This window comes from Rhodnius prolixus, unplaced genomic scaffold (assembly GCF_049639745.1).
Source record: "Rhodnius prolixus isolate KJV_2025 unplaced genomic scaffold, Rpr scaffold_7, whole genome shotgun sequence".
Taxonomy (NCBI): Eukaryota; Metazoa; Arthropoda; class Insecta; order Hemiptera; family Reduviidae; genus Rhodnius; species Rhodnius prolixus.
In genome coordinates, this window is record NW_027411582.1 from 5,685,515 (window position 1) to 5,702,927 (window position 17,413).

Genomic DNA, 17,413 nt, shown 5'->3' on the forward strand with positions numbered 1-17,413 from the left:
AAGCAGTTCATATTGCAGGATTTTAATTAAACTTTTAAACTTGACAAAGATTTTATAATCTTGTTTATTTTTCTATCAAGAGCAAACAAATGAAATTCAGAATGTAGAAAGTTAATTAACTCTGGTAATCCAAGTATTTTTTTTTTTTTTTTTTTTTGCACCCGGGTGTATCAAATAAGCAGTTTTGATTTTTAGCTGCATTCAATTTATTTTTTTAAACTATAAATAACTTAAATGAAATTTTTGTTGCTAAGAATTGTTCGGATATCTTCTTTTTTGTTTAAAAGGTAGAGGTCAAAAACTGAGCAGTGTGCACTTATTTTCATTTTTCCAGAATGTGCAGAAGTTTGTTTGTTTATTTTTGGTCCTAGTTTTACATAAATTAAAACTCAGTTTTTGTATCTGTTTTATAAACATCAGCTTGTGCCAAAAAGAGAATATTAATTTTAAAAAATATATATTTATAATAAACAATTTGAAAAAGTGAACAAGATTTGAAGGATCTTTAATTTTGTTATTTTAGCTCAGCTCTTGTTCGGCTTACAAATTAAAATTCTTTTAAAGAATTTAACATTTGCAGAAAATAAGCACTCAGGATTTGGAAATATCTGTACAACTTAAATACAAATATTTTTCGAATACCGCCAGTTTTTAATGCAATACAGGTTTAAATTTAGCAGAGGTCTCTATCCTGATACGATTTTATCAATTTTCTCATATAGCTAAGGTTCTGATCTTGAATGGACGGCTTGAAATGTTTATTTTCTTTTTTTACAAAAATATTCTCAATCAACCTAAAAATAAGTTTTCAAGAAATTAAATTAAAAAGTTTTTTCTTAATTTTCAATTATTCTGTTTTCTTAGTTCCCCAGCAAGTAATCAAACTTTGCTATTTACAAACCTGTTATTTCATCTAACTACTGAACACAGAGCCCTCTGTTCTAGTATAATATTTTTATATCACGGAAAGAGGAAAATAAGACATAAGCTTGATTAACTCTGACAATTTACAAGTGTTTCCGAAAAAAAAAAATAGTAATACTATAACTCTAGTTTTGTACGAATTTCCAAACTATTTGAATACCAGAAAACATAAGAACGTAATAGGTGATTGATTGTTAAGGGGTCTTCTGCTAAATTTTAACTTAAATTTTACAAACACTTCGGTGCATGAGTTTTTCCCGTGGCATTTTTTATTTTTTAAACAAATTATTTGTCATGTTTTCTGGATAATTGTAATAATTTATGCGCTGTTGGTTTGAAACTAAGCCAAGTTTTTCATTACAAAAAGATGTAGGCAGTATAAGTATTGACAAAAGTCAAAATAGTTTTTGTTTTGTTAAAAGAATATTTCAATTTTGCCCTTTCTTCTGCAGTTACAAAAAAGCATAACTAAAGATTAAGTGTATATGATTGTGCTTAATTAAGTTTTTTAAGTAATAAAAATACTGTCTGTTATATTTCTCACATTATAAAGAAAAATCAAGATAAATAGTAGTACAATTATAAGTAGGATATTTTATTAAGAAGGAATTAAAGATTATTCGCTTTACGTGGCTAGAAAGCTATACACGTTTTTTCTATAATCGCTCTAAAAATAATAATAATAAAACATTTTACTCTTATAAAAAAGAAGTTTTTTTCTCGATCGTTTTGTTCCCACTCAACAAATAAATCTAATAAAATGTTCTGTATTTTCAAGTAATTTTTATGTATTTGATTGGTTAGTTCTATTTTTTTTTTATTATTATTCTACCATCGTACTTAGTGATATTTAAAAAATAATACATGTGTATGTATATATTTGGGAAGTGTTTGATTTTAATATATATATTTTTTTTATTTGTAGTAACTAATATTTATCTATTGAAAATATTTCAAATTCAGTAGAAAACAAATAATTTAAAAAGATTTGTTACAATTGAAATTAATTGTTATCAGAAGATATTTATACGAAAATGAAGAAACTATAATTTATCTTTATTATTTTATTTAAAACAAAACAAATGTAGTTCCTTTATCTTAATTTTTTATTCGTGTCAGGTTTTTCTTTTCTCTCTGTGCTTCACTTTCTGTCATCTTTTTTTTGTAATATTGTGAATTTGCAGAGTAAAAAAAAAATCTATAAAACTAACCTAGTTGTGCAAAAGAAAAGTATAAAAATGAAAAATATTTATTGCCTATTAATGAAAAGCATATTTTGTTATTAAAAATACAAAAATAAAAAAAAATAATAAAATATAAAATTGTTGATTTTATTCCCTAATTTTTCCTAACATTGCGTTTTATTTGTTAAATGTTGCTCCATTTAAGAAATCTTGAGCAAATATTTGAATTAATTTAAGTGTTTAAAACAATTTCGAGGTAAACGTAAAATTCTTAAAATCTGAGTTTTGTGTATGCAATGTGACCCACATGAATCCTGCGTGTTGCACCGAATGGCACCATGTTCCATTGAGCACCATTGAGTTCGACACCCTTAGTCTAGATTTTTTCTTTTATTGTCTCTGTTTCCTACTTTTATGGGCAGAGCTATATACATAAAGGGAAGCCTGTATTTCGAAAACGAAATGTAAAGTACAAAGGAGTAACACCGAATTGGCTTCCAGTTCGTCCACATTTCTTCTTTTACGCCTCTGCCACCTTCTATTATGGGCCAGGAGTAAACTAAATATAAAGGGCAGCCCACATTTGGAAGATGAAAGTTAAAATACATCAGAGAAACACTAAATTGGCTTCCACTTTGTCTAGATTTATTCTTTTGCCGTCCCTGTCACCTACTCTTAAGGACAGGGCTAAAATCAACAAAGATAAGCCTACATTTGGAAAAAGGAAGGGAAAACAACGAATTGGCTTCCAGTTCCTTAAGATTTCTACAAATTCATCCTCTGGCACCTAGTTTTATGGTCAGGGCTAAAGAAAATATAAAGGGAACCATTCGTTTAGAAAACGAAATGTTAAAAAAACAGTGGAGAAACACGGAATTGGATTCAATTAACACTGAATTGGATTCAAGCTCAACAAGATTTCTTCTATTTCTGTATCTATTCCTTCTTTTATGGCTAGGGATAACGAAAACAATACGGATAGCTTTCGATTGGGAAACAAAAGGTAATATTCAACGGAAAAACATGGATTTCGCTTCAAGTTCGTCCAGATTTCTTCTCATACTGGCTCTGTCACCCACATTTATGGCCAGGGCTCAAATATCACCTAATGTTATAGCCATGGTTAAAATAAACAAAAAGGTCAACCTATATTTACAAACCGAAATGTAAAATTAAAGCGAAAAATAACAAATTAGCTTCAAGTTCGCCTCGATTTGTGCATTTTCTGTCTCAGTCATCGACTTTAAGAGTCGGGGCTATAATATACATGTAAGGTAGCACACATATGGGAAATGAAATATAAAATTCAAGGGTAAAATAGCGAACTGACTTCCAGTAGACCTAGATTTCTGCTATTTTATACACTGTGACGTAATTTAAAAGCCAGGGCAAAGATCTATAAGAAGGGTCGTTTCCATTAGGTAAAGGAAACGTAAAATACCAAGAGACAATGCCGAATTGACTTCCAGTTCATCTTGATTTCTACTATTTTATACACAGAGACGTAATTTAAAAGCCAGGGTAAAGATATATAAAAAGGGTCGTCTCCATTAGGTAAAGGAAATGTGAAATAGAAGGGAAAAACTCCGTATTATCTACTAGTCCGTCCCCATTTCTAGTTTTTCTGTCTCTGTAAACTAATTTAAAAGCCTGGCTTAGAGTATGCAGTAAAAGAGCCTTCATCCGGGGAATGAAATGTAAAATACAACAGAAAAGCAGAACAGGCTTCCAGTGCAACTATATTTATACTTTTTCTTTCTCTGTCACCTACTTCTTTTAAAGGTCTGGGTCATAGTATAGATGAAGTGTCGTCTCCATTTGGTAAATGAAATGTAAAATTCAAGGGAATAATACCGAATTGTATTGAAAAACACGTTTCAATTTCGAAATCAAGCAAACAGTCATTGCTTATTTTTGACCTAGCCAAAAATGAAGGTGACAGAATACGACAAAGTAGAAATCTAAACGAACTGGAAACCAATACGTGGTTTTACTTTTAAATTTTCTTTTCATTTTTGAAATAAACGTTACTCCCGCCATAAAAGTAGCTGACAGAGACGGAAAAAGTAGAAATCTTAGCGAACTGAAACCAGATTCGGTATTTTTCACATATACCTTACTCTTCATTTTTAAGTGCAGGCAAACCTACATGCTCAGTTTAGCCCTGGCGGTAACAGTATATGACAGAAAAGGAAAAGGAAACATATTTAGAAGAACTGGAGACCCATTCGGCGTTTCACCGCTCTACTTTACTTCCATTTCCAAAAATAAGATACTTATTAAGTTTATTATCACATTAGGTGATAGAAGTGGATAAAGAATAACGGACTGGAAGCTAATTCGATGTAAATCCAATGTATCTTACCTAACAGGGTCCAAGCAAAAGAATCCTTCAGCTTTATAAAAGATCTGGCAAAAAAAGTAGGTGACAGAACAAAAAAAGAAAATCTAGACGAACTAATAAGAAATTGTAGAATTATATCACTGGAAGTGTTAGAAATATTTTAAATTAAGTAATTTTCTTATGTATTTTATATTTCATTTACGAAATGGAGACGACCCTCCTTCTATATCTTTGCCCTGGCTTTTATTGTAAGTGGCAGTGTAAGAAATAGTAGAAATCTATGCCAACTAGAAGCTAATTTGGTTCTTCTCTATAGTTTTTTACATTTCATTTACGAAATTAAGACGACCCAGCTTCTATATCTTTGCCCTGGTTATTAAGGAAGGAGACAGTGTAAGAAATAGTAGAAATCTATGCCAACTAAAAGCCTATTTGGTATTTTTCCCTTGTATTTTACATTTCATTTATTAAATGAAGGCGACCTTTAATAAATATTTCTGCCTTGGCCATAAAAGTACGTAACAGAGACGAGAAAAGTAGAAATCTAGGCCAACTAGAAGACAATTCGTTATTTTTCCCTTGTATTTTACATTTCATTTACCAAACGTAGACGACCCTCCTTGTATATCTTAGCCGTGCCTTTTAAGGTAAGAGACAGTGTAAGAAATAGTAGAAATGTAGATGAAGTGGAAGCCAATTTTGTATGTTTTTCTTGATTTTTTACATTTCATTTACGAAATGAAGACGACCTTGCTTCTATATTTCTGCCCTGGCTTTTAAAGTAGGTGTGGGTGTAAGAAATAGTAGAAATCTAGGCAATCTGGAAGCTAATTCTGTATATTTTCCTTGTATTTTTCATTAAATTTACGAAATGTAGACGACTCTTCATTTTTATCTTTCCCCTGGCTTTTATACTAAGTGATGGTGTAAGGAATAGTGGAATTCTAGACGAACTGGAAGTCAATTCGAGTTTTCCCTTGTTTGTTACCGTTAATTTTTGGATTGGAGGCTACCGTTTATGTTTATTTTCCCCTAGACATAAAAGTAAGAAACAGTGACGGAAAAAGTGGAAATCTGGATGCCAATTTGTTATTTTACCCTAGTATTTTACATTTCATTTTCCAAATGGAGGCGACCCTTTTGTATATCTTTCCTCGACTGTTTAAAGTAGGGGGCTCTAAAGGAAATTTTATAAATACAGGTGTAATGGGAGCCAATTTGGTTTTTTCCTTTGTGTATTATTTTTCATTTCTTGCATGATGACTACTTTTCCTATATACTTTTGCTCCAGTCTTTAAACAACGTTACAGTTTTTAAAAGAGTAAAAATCTGGTCTCTTCTGAAATTGGATAATTTTTTCATTTTTTAAAATATTTTTATAAATTAAGGTGTTATCATTATGTTATAACACAGCTTTTATGCAAAATGATGCCCCCTCCTTTAGAGGCAGACTATTGTGGATCATTGTAATACACTATCGATTGTTTTTTTTTTTAATTCTCTAACGCGGGATTCTAAAAAAATAATACTTCCAGAAAGTACGTTTACATCATTTATTACATCTGAAGATTGTTTTTCGGTTCCAATATATTATAAATGAGTTTCTTAAAATAGTAAATTCATATAAATTATTGGATTTGTTTCAGATTAGTGTATGCGAGAGTTATTTACATTTTGTGTTATTTATTCAATTTTAATAGATTGTTGAAATTCAACAATATATTTTTAGAAATAGTATGGATCAGTTTAATTTTCCAGAACTTATTGCTCAGGGTAAAGAAATCGACAAAACTTTAACATTTTTAAATTTGAAATTATTGGAGCCCTCAAAGCTTGGAAATGGGCGAGAAGCTCGTTCGGCTCTGAGAGAAATTGGGAAAGAGATCGCTGAAATTAACGTAAGCTATAATATAACTTATTCATAAAGTTTTTAGTAATTATTTTTAACTATTAACCTTTTCCATTGTATATTTCTTAATTATTTAGTTTATATAACTCAGTTTTCTGAGTATATTATTTAATTTGGTTTAACTCTTTTCATTATGTGTATAAGCTTAAATGAAAAGTTAACAATAAAAAAATAAAGTAATATATTTTCTAACGCAGAGTTCGTGTCACAAAGAGCTGAAAAGAAAAAGAGATGAATATGAATCTGCATTAAATGTCAATAAAATGGTTTATGATTATGTAGAGAGAATTGATGAAGTTTTAGATAAATTAGAATCCGAAGCTGTGCCATACAATTACGAAACCTATGAATCACATTGCCCGCAAAATGAAAATAACGTAAAAGTTAGCAATGATTATTTGAGTGTGTATCCTTTATCCAACAGAATTTTAATATCTTTTTTGTTTTTAAATCTTACACAAAAATTAATATAATATAATTCATGAAAATTATTATAAGAAACCTAATCCTGATACAGAAAAAATCATCTATTTGGCTTCCTTAATAATTTAAATTAGCTCTGGTGTAGAAAGTCTTTCGATTTACGATCCTGGTAGATCAACTCCAGTCATCACATGTCATGGAGGAAATCGTAAACTTCAGTTTAATGACACTCTATCTTCCACATGGTCTAATACATCACCTATTCGTTCTACACCTAGGGTTTTTGTTGGCAATAGTTTGCCTTCATCTAATGCCTTAAACCCTTGGCAGCAAAAGAAAAATACGAATTCCACTAATAGGAATCCTCTTTCTCGTTTTAATCGTTGATTTAAAATATGTTTGTAATGGGGAGCCTATTGTAACTTTTTTTTTAATATGTAAAAAAATTGTATTTTAAAAAATCTTTTAAATAGAAATAGGATTGTTACATCCTAATTGCATATTATAATTATTTTAGTGCAGTCAAAAGTATATTTTAAATATCTTTTTACCATTTGGAACAAAATAATAGTACAAAACTTTATTTTATTAGTTTTGTATAGTTATTGCTCTCATTTAAGGATTTTATTAAAGCCTTGTACTAGTTTTATAAATGTGCTGCTTCTAGAAATGTGTTTAGCATCGGTGGGTAAAAGTCAACCATCAGGACAATATCAGAACGTATCTCTTCAAAAATAAAATAAGATATTGTGTAAATTAGATTACAACTTCGGGCGAGTCCTGTTCTCTAGGTGATGCAGCCCAAAAAGGGACAATAGCCGCCAATGTCCAGATTGAAAACCTCTAGTTGAAGGGTTGTACTTAGCAATTGCCACCGATTCTTCATCCACTTAGTTATCCAAGCTATCACCCATTACTAGACACGCAACAGCGCCAAAGAGACTCATCGCATCGATCCCTACATAGTAAGCCAGCCTAGAAATCTTGACCCCACTAGTAGTCATTGTTACCCCCCCATACGTGACGCCACAAATACTTTAATGAAAAAAGAAATTTGGCACAGCGAAAATATCTATTTCCACCTTGGCTTTCTAAAACAATTTCATCCAGCTTTTAAATTGTAACTTTACAGTATAGTTCTGTTATAATCACTCAACGCGAGGTGATATAGATCTAAGGATTTGCTCATTATTTTCAATTTACAAGGTTCCATTCATTGAAGGATAAGCCAAGTAGCCCGAATGGCTGGAGAAATCGAGGTATACTTCTGAGACACCCTGATCTTAGCCCAGTTAGAAGCTCGATTGTCAAGTAAGCCGGAGATCATGGCTTTAAATCAAGACAGCCTGTGCTATGTTCAATACGTTGTTCTGTATTAAAACTCAGATTTCAAAATATCTTGAAGTCCGTGTCAGTCTCATACATCACCAAACAATTTAGAACATTTCATTGTTACTCGAACTAATGTTCTTTGGTCAGTCCGACTGATTTATTTATTTACACTTTGTAGTTTACCCATCCGAAATATCAGACCCAATCTTGGAAGTACATATCATTTTTACAAAATAAGCAGAAGTGCTTATTAATAATCTAAAATGAATATGCTAAGTGAAAACGCTGAAAATAAATAAAGAGAGTAGTAAATAAGCAGTTAAAACATAATAGTGGAAAAGATTTTTTATTGTGTCCACATGTTTATATTTAATTAAGTGAATAGATTTATTTAGTTTCTATTTGTTTGTTAATATTCTTTAAAAGAATTCACAAAACAAATATTGCAGCAATTAAACCATTTAATCTAAAATTATTTCTTAAAAATAAATAATTAAAACTGTTAAGTACATCGCCTACCCAGGTAAATAAAACTATTACACAGTTAAGCACATAGCAATTTAAAAAAAAAAAAATATAAACTAAAATTATATTTTAACAAAATAAAATGCTTTAAATTACTACTTTAAAGAAGCTCTTCCCAACGAACTATTTAAGTGCTGTGCTTCAGCAGCGTATTAGAGAAAAATTATTCCATGAAAATCGTTGAGTTTATTTGAATATTTGATTTTTCTTGATGAAAAAAGAAAAACAAATTTTTTTTGCGATAGAATTAGTCAAAAAAGGAATATATAATATATATATATATATATATATATATATATATATACGTATATATTAAAACTTCTAGTACACTTTCAAGAGAAAATTTATTGCTGTACGTTCATTAAAAAATTATTTGTTACTTCATGGTCTGCAATAATAATAATAATAATATTTAAATAAAATTTGTAAAAAAATAATGACTAGCTCCTAATTTATTAAGTCTCCAATACTAAGATTTTCCCAAATTTGTAACTTTCAATTTTATTTAATTTTATGTTCAGCAATTATTATTTCTTATTACTTTAATTCAAAGAACGTACTGTTTAATTTGTAAGTACCTTTATAAAAATCATCAAAATGTTTGAGCAAATACTTAGTGGGAATTTCGCTAGTCAGGATAAGTTAACAAGACATACAGAATTAATAAATATATACATTATCATTTACTTTGAAAGTGACTCATCTGGAGTGGTTATTGCGAACAGAAAACTTAAGTAGAATAAAACCAAATTTTGGCACCTAACAATCGTTTTGCAGAAGTTTAGGAGTAGATGTGTCAGTTTTATATGTCTAGCCGTGGAGTTCTATTACCAGGCAACTTTTAAATTGCTACTTCAGGAAGCATTTCAATATTCCTACATCTCCTAAAAGTTCTCACTCTGTATTTTCATTTAGTAATGCCTCTATTAGCAGTTTGTGGGTCACCAAAAGCACAAATAGTGTGGTGTTCGAATTCACAATTTGAGTTGTGTTCTTCGGGAAAGAAAAACTCAGGGCATCCATCTTTAACCAAGGGCCCTCACCAAAATCCGAAGTCACATCAGCTATTGGCGTTTTGATCAACCCTCAAAGAAGTCTATCTGCCTACCTCTTAAAATTATGGAGCAGAATTATATTAAAATATAAATTAAAATCGTAACAATAGCTTACAAAAATTCAAATTGTGCGAGTTTTTGTTTTAAAGAAACATTCACAGTCTTCAAATTTTTCTTTTTTTAAAAATAAAAAATATGTACATATCAGTCCAGTTATCAATAAACTTATTAAGTAATTATAAGAAATTGTTTTTAGTAAATTTAGTTATATAGTCTTAATATTTATTGGAAGAGCTGACAATAATTATAAATATAATTTGGAAAAATATTCCCCTTTAAAACAATTATTAAAAACTTTTTCCCTATCTTTTGAAAAAAATAATCATTTTATTACAACCTATATTCTTTTTCTTTTTGATAATATTTTAACAAAACATTTTAAAATCCTTTAATTTATAATATACATCTTATTAAAAATATCATTATTTGATCTGTTTAACTATAATTTGAAAATTATTACAAATCGTTATTAAATTTTTTTAAAAAAACAAAGCTAATCTAATAGTTGAACATAATTAGCTGGGAATAGTCCAAAAGTTCCGTCCGGCCCAAGTCCTTGCCACCATCCAGCGTCAATCTGATCGATATGGGTGATTATATCGCCCGGATCAAAGGATATTTCAGTCTCGTCAGCTTTATGAAAAAAAAAAAGTCATTTAAGATTAAAATAAAAAATATAATTTAAAGGGTTCTATACTCTGAGCCAGCTTTTCTTTTTGATATTATAATGGGTAGAATTATTAAAGCAGATTAGCTAAGTTTTCATTTAAACATAAAAACCGAGAATTTACTTAAAATTGTATGTTTTGAATTAACCTGAAAATTAACAGGGGAAAGGTAAGATTCCATAAAGAACTATGAAATTTTCATAGTTTCAGCAAGCAAATGTTGAGGTTACTATAGTTACTTTGAGTTTATACTTCCGAGTGAAAGGCACAGTGCTGAAGGCATCATAAAATGTGTTTCACTCAATTATCCAGAGGAGAATACCTAACAGAAATGGCAAGAAAAGCTCGAAAAACTATCAATTACAGCTGCTTTTCCACGCCTCACCACAAATAGGAGACAAAAAAGAAGCTGACTAAGAAGGATGTGCTATTTGTACTTAGAATTTTAAGTTAAAGAAGATTTTCTAGAAAATTTGTCTATGATTTGATTTAAATGTTTTCTTAAGCAATTATATAACAATCAATCAATTCTACATGAAATTTTTACTCAAGGAAAACCAGTTCGAGAGTTCTAGGGGTATTAGTGGGTATAACTCTAAAAATAAATATCTTCCGGGTTGTTGTCGCTACCACAGAGGTTACTTCAGTATACTTATCTTAAAATATGAATCACGACAACCCTCGTACATCACCTACTTTTGAAGGGCCACTGTAAACAGATTTAAAAAAAGTAATGGCAATAACTGCAGTAAGAGAAGTTGGAGCGCCTATATTTTTGACATCTTACTGATGGAATTTATAACTTTTTTTTGGATATATATGAAAATTTTGATACACACATTTATTTAAATTTTTACTCCCACTTCACTCTTAGAGATCCAGATTTATTTGAAACTTTTGTGTACAATATTAAGTTTAGGGTACTTCTGGAATAGGAGGCGGACAATCTAATATCTTTTAAGTTTTAATACTTTATACGCAGCGGTGATTGTTTTCACTGAATTTTTATGAGTATTTTATATTATAAACTTACCTGCTTGATAATCATACAGTGCTTCCGCTCTTAATCCCAAATCGTCATACTCTAACAATTCGTTACCATTGAGTAAAGTCTCTTCAATATAATCTAAAATGAGTGAATATTATGTTTAGTACAAATTACTCAGCCACAGAATTGATTTATGTTGTTTGTAACAACATAAATAAACATTGACGTAAAAAACTAGAACTTGTGGAAATCATTTTAAGTAAAAAATATTACATGAAAAAAGTAATTTTTCAATGTACAAAGAGAACAGAACAAATTTTTAGAATTTTTACCTATTTTATAAATAAATAAATAAAACAAAGTAATTGTAACACATGCGAAGACAAATTTAGTATAATTGGAGAATTTATATTGATATAATAGATACTGGAGTAATGTAGTTTAGATGAATATGCTGATAGGATGAAATATAAACGACATTGCGAACATATCAGTCAGAATATTTTAAGCATTCGTGAAAGTAGTAGATGCATTATTGAGATCTGGGGATATATTACAGAAAATAGTAAATCAAATAATTAACTGAAGAGTTACATTATTACAGAAAATTATCGCACATTCTATTTTGTAACTTTTCCTCCAACTATTAAACAGTTTTTGACAAGTTCAGATCCTCGCGAAAAAATTACAACTTACTTTTTTTGAAAATTCTATTAGGTGTGAAATTTAGCAAGCCCAAGTAGCTACATTTTTATTTATGAACAGTTTTCACTAATGTACTATAGTTTTTGAGTTGTCATTTAGTAGATTTAAGCCTAGCCAAAATATTTAGGAAGATTAATTAATTCTTTCAACATTATACTGATGTATAAGTTGTAGAATTGTAAACTCAAGAGAAAATTTTATTTTGATCTGTTGTATTTCTATAAGTGATCGAAAAAATGAACTACGTTAGCATAATTTCCTTCCCCAATGTTTCCAGCTTCTATACACCTGTATAGATCACTCGTATGTTTTATATATTTTGAATATATGAAAAATTCTATAAAGTACCTTGCTGAGCATTATATGGTTGAGCAGAAACAATATGTTCTTGGTGAAAGACATTCTGTGCTGGTTGATCTTCAACTTTATGAGACGCCTGCAAAATTGTTCACAAATATTTTTTGTTTATGCAAGAAATCAAAGCCACACGTATCATAGCCTAATCGAATATAACCAACTCTTGGTGTCAATAGGCTAATTTCTGAGACTTTCAGAAATGCACCAATTGAAAAATGACCATCACTAAACCGTTGAGAATATTAGCTATTTTTAATAGAGACATTCTAATATTACTAAGAAATGAGGGGGAACCCCCCCAAAACCTAAAGTATGCACTTGCAAATTGAGGGCCGTCAAGTCTATAGCAGGCTTAGAATATTCAGCGAAGCTGTGATTGTACTAAAAAATAAAAAAGAACCAACCAAGGCATAAAACGGGTTGCTCACGCTACCTGATTTCCGCACGCGTCACTGAAGGCTTATTGACAATAGAGGAAGCCAGGCAGGCATAAAAGGATGTAAAAGCACCTACTATTGACTCTTTGGTGAAGTGGACGATTTATCAATTTCTGATGAACTGTGAAGACATAGACGCTTTTGTATACAATCACCTAAAATTCGTCTTAAGTATTGAAATAGTCTTGAGAAGTTGATTATATTCGATTAGACTACGATACGTGTGGCTTTGAGAAGGCTAACTTAGGTTAAATACACTTGATCTCATCTAAATTCCTTAACAACTTTCAATGTCGCGATGCATTAAAACCTCAAAAGGGATAAAAGAAAGTGGAAATAAAATCAAAGCCAAATCAATAGCGATATATTAATTGTGGTTCTCCAGAGCATCATTGTTGGCGAGGAAATGCGTACATTGGTAGACTTGACTTGCGAGTTCTACCTTTGCCTCTCTCCCTAGTTCTAAGTTCTGTGAGAGGGAAGATGGTTTTCAAATTTTACAATGAGAAGAATATGAATGTTCTTATTAGCACAATAAAAACTGCAACAATCTCTGTACACCTTGGCTTCCACAATTGCTTTTATTTATAAACTAAAGCACATAATAACTACTCGCCTGAACGGTAGAAGGCTCTGGTTCAGGGGTGTTCACTGCTGGTTGCTTTGGTGGCCAATTAAGTTGAACCTTACCATTTCCTTCTCCTACAGAAGAATTCGTATTATTCTTATTACTTATGAAACACTGGCAATTATTTTAGAAGGGCAACTGAAAAAAAAAAATGTTCTATTAACCAGGGCTCATGGGCGCGTCCTTGGATGGACGTCTAGGCGCAGTCATTTGTCCAGCACAGGTGTTCTTTTCAAACACAGCTCTTGGGTCAAAGTTTCGCATCTTGATTAGCTGTTCAGCTTCCTTAAAAATCCAAAGATTAATATTACCAGTCCTGTATTTACCAGAATTAAGTATATAAATAATATCGTTCAATAATTTAAATAATCCGCACCTGTCTTATGGAATCGTTAGTTTTAACTAATCTTTCAGGGCTTTCTCGCTCGTTCAGCATCTGTTCACTCTAGAAAAATAAAATCATTTAGAAACTTTAAAAAATTGCAAAGAAAATTTGTAAAAATTACACAGCATTGTAGTAATGGCAGAAATTTATGTCTCTTTCATTCTTGATAATCTAATTCATAATCTTATACTGAAACTGAAGCAAATTTAGATTTAATTCCTATTGCATGAATTCTCGACTGGAATATGGTTAGAAATTTGAATCAACAGTTCTAAACTTCTCAAAATTCCTGAACCTTCGACCAAAATCGTGTACCACACTATCTTAAATTTCTAGAATGAGTGAAATCACTACTTCATACTGATACCCTGGAGAAAAGTTTCTAACAAAGCAGTACTTCTTGCTCATTTCATTTCTAGAGATGTGCCAAAGTGGAGAGAGGAAAGTCAAAGATATCCATTTCCTGAGGCTAATGCATTGATGCTTTCTAATGCGATTCTTACAGATTCTAAGCATGTCTCTATTTCACCTCTCAAAATGTAAGTCTATGTAATGCGCGACATTTGATAGGAGCTTTTGGTTTCGGTTTGAGAGCAACCAATCGTGACATTGTTCCTTAATTTTCAACAGTCAAATGGATTATAACTAATTGATTTTTTATATTTGTATCTATTTTTAATTAGGAAAACGGAAACAACTCCCAGACTTGGTGTATGTTTAAAATAGATATAGCTTGCTCTGTATCCGTAAGTTGAGTAACTCTTTCCTTTACAAATTAATATAACATCCTGGAAAGTAAACATATTGCAGATCTGAACTTTAAAATAATAAAAATAATAATAATAATAATAATGAAAACTGATGTTACAATCAGGGACCGCTTCGATGGAACTGACAGTTACTTTTTTGTCTCTTATTTCTAAATAAGAGGAAGTTTTGTAATTGAACAAATTATCTATTTTAAGTTTACCCCGAAAATAGACGTTTTGAGGTTCCCTGAACAAACACAATTTTTTTAGAAAATTGGTTTTTTGCCAGTGAGCAGCGTAATTCAAACAAAAAATCGTAAAGTCTAAATTTTCAAATTTAGAAAGTTGAATTTGGTTTAGGTGTCTTCATTGGGCGTCAAATAGGCTTTTGTACTAAATCAGTCAATTGTAATTTTCTCGAATACGCTTCCTACGATTTTTATTAAACTTCTCATACTATAAATGTAGATCAATTACTTTTATTCAAATCATTTTCCAAGGAAAATTCACACAAGGGCACTTGTGAGAGAGAAATAGGGGCAGGCTTAAAGACAGCAAGTACTTCTAAGAGGATAATGGACTAGCCATTTCTTCAGGGACCGTGTCCTCCTTGAGGGTATACCAATCAGAAAAATGACGAACATTTCCCCTAACAAACAAATCACTCACACAATACCCATAAGGATTGCAGAAATAATTGACGTGTAATATACTATGTATCAAACATGTTGAAAAAATACAATTCCCTTTCAAGGAAGGGGAAAACATACACATAAATTTAACATTTTTCAGATGTCTACATTTATAAACAAACACAAATATCAGGGAGTTACAGTAGATCTTTTAGGTCGCAATGAATTTGGCTTATAACCTCACTTTTTTGTAATCTACAATCTAATTGACACGACGTCCTTTCACTACTTACTTTAACTACATCAAAATATTAATTGAAACAATTAATAAATTCATCTTTTGTTTTTTGGATACTGATATCAGAAAGTTATTTAGAATAAGTATATTGAGAAGAAACATAAATATATCATTCGTCAGCTAAATAGCAAATTAACACTGAGATAGTGTAACTGTGAATCACACACGGTAAATCACCTACTTCAGCTTACCTCTCGCTGTTGCCTTTCTTTTTCTGCCTGCAATCTTTTTTCTTCCTTTAAACGCCTTTCTTCCGCGATTCTTCTTTTTTCCTCTTCTTCTTCTTTCTGCCAAAATCTGTCTCGTTCAGCTATATTTATTTCATTCTTGGGTATTGTCCTCTTGTAAGTTGTACCCTACGTCATTCATATAGTTATTTTTTGTTCAATGAAAAATTAGTAAGATGAATAATTTGTGATATCTTACAACTGGAGCAGTCTGCCGATCAATATCTATTCTCTGGCCAAAAGTATACGCTGAGCCTGTAGATTTAACAACTTTTTCAATTATAATGTCCGGATCTACTTCTTCTTCGTTGCGAGCATTGATTGTGACATGAGCACCTTTTAAGATATTGGACACATCTCTTATATGATTTGCACAGGTACCTTTGCGCAACATCGGCGCACCTTCTCCTTGCTGTACAGATAAAATGGATCAGATTTAACAGGACTTTTTTAAAAATTCATTTATGCAACTTTATTTTGAAAAAAAAATGCACATCTTTGACCGAGCGTCATTTTAGTGACATATTCACTCCTTAGCTTGCAATTTTCTTTATTTCAAATCATAAAATCCTTAAGGGTAAATTAAAACAAAGTTATTTATACTTTCTCTAAATGTACTTATTAGAGAAACAAAACAATACTAGTCGAGCCGATCTAACTACACAAATTCGAGAACTAATTATATCTAATTTATTAACGTAGAATAATTTTAACCCAACGCTTGTTACTTTTATTTGGGTAATTTTCCGAATTAAAAACTCTTATCTATTTAAAAAACTTATCTAAAACTAATCTTATTTGCTAATCAGGAAAAAATCTTCTATTTCTCAATGCAGGAGAGGTTCTTGATAGTTGGACTTGTATCAACCGCGTACTTTAATTTATTCATAAGAAGGAATCATCTATACCTACGTCTAAATTTTTACAGAGGCTATTCATTTTAAGAATATTTGTTACATAGACTTATCTTATTAAGAATTTAATATGTCGATTTTAATTCACCATCAGATTCATATTCAATTATACAGTCTTACCCAATTAATTAAAATACATTTTGGAAGACTAGTCTTAGGGTCCAGAACTCTTGCAAAAGCATACATTATTTTTCCACTATTCAGTTCATCTTTAAGTTCCTCCAGTCCACCATCTATCAGGGAATGACAAAATAATAAGAACATGCAATCTATAGCTCATACACTTTCTTTCAACACAATTTTTAAAAAAATAATAATCACCTCCTTTACACAGGAATTTCACGTCATTAGTGTTACCCTCATAACCAAACAGTGCCCTTAAATCATGGGAAAATTACAAATCGTTGAATAATGAAAAGTTATTATTTTTTAAAAAATAAAAAAACCGGTTAAATTTACCTACCAGTCTGTGGGTGTTTTTTCATCTAAAACATCTTTCCATGCTGCTAAAATAGCTTCACGATTTTTATCTAGATTCACAGCCATCTGTGTGGAAACAAACTTGTACAAAATAACCAAATTTAACGTGACAAAAAGAAGTGTACTTAGTGATCTAAGATTCATCCATGTCTAATTCTTCGTAGTGTTCGCTTCACACCAGCGAACAAG

At 30.7% G+C, this 17,413-nt stretch overlaps 2 protein-coding genes across 4 annotated transcripts; one reads left to right on the top strand and one right to left on the bottom strand.

Moving 5' to 3' along the window:
- The first annotated feature begins 5,888 nt into the window (after positions 1 to 5,888).
- On the top strand, positions 5,889 to 9,078 carry LOC141446828 (uncharacterized). Of its 3 annotated transcripts, none has more exons than XM_074113661.1 (4): positions 5,889 to 5,990; positions 6,099 to 6,350; positions 6,559 to 6,767; positions 6,919 to 9,078. In XM_074113661.1, exons 2-4 carry the CDS (start codon positions 6,189 to 6,191, stop codon positions 7,169 to 7,171), a joined length of 624 nt encoding a protein of 207 aa, XP_073969762.1. In that variant the 5' UTR covers positions 5,889 to 5,990; positions 6,099 to 6,188; the 3' UTR covers positions 7,172 to 9,078. The 3 variants fall into 3 exon arrangements, with proteins under 3 accessions (XP_073969762.1, XP_073969764.1, XP_073969761.1); XM_074113663.1 differs by having other exon boundaries at positions 5,957 to 6,104; positions 6,182 to 6,350; XM_074113660.1 differs by having other exon boundaries at positions 5,958 to 6,350.
- Positions 8,447 to 17,368, bottom strand: Abp1 (Actin binding protein 1). Its single transcript, XM_074113657.1, has 11 exons — positions 17,208 to 17,368; positions 17,066 to 17,121; positions 16,865 to 16,977; positions 16,030 to 16,242; positions 15,795 to 15,959; positions 13,916 to 13,984; positions 13,704 to 13,824; positions 13,528 to 13,613; positions 12,466 to 12,553; positions 11,458 to 11,550; positions 8,447 to 10,389 (listed from the first exon to the last, which is right to left on the bottom strand). Exons 1-11 carry the CDS (start codon positions 17,366 to 17,368, stop codon positions 10,250 to 10,252), a joined length of 1,305 nt encoding a protein of 434 aa, XP_073969758.1. The 3' UTR covers positions 8,447 to 10,249.
- Between the last annotated feature and the right edge of the window lie 45 nt (positions 17,369 to 17,413).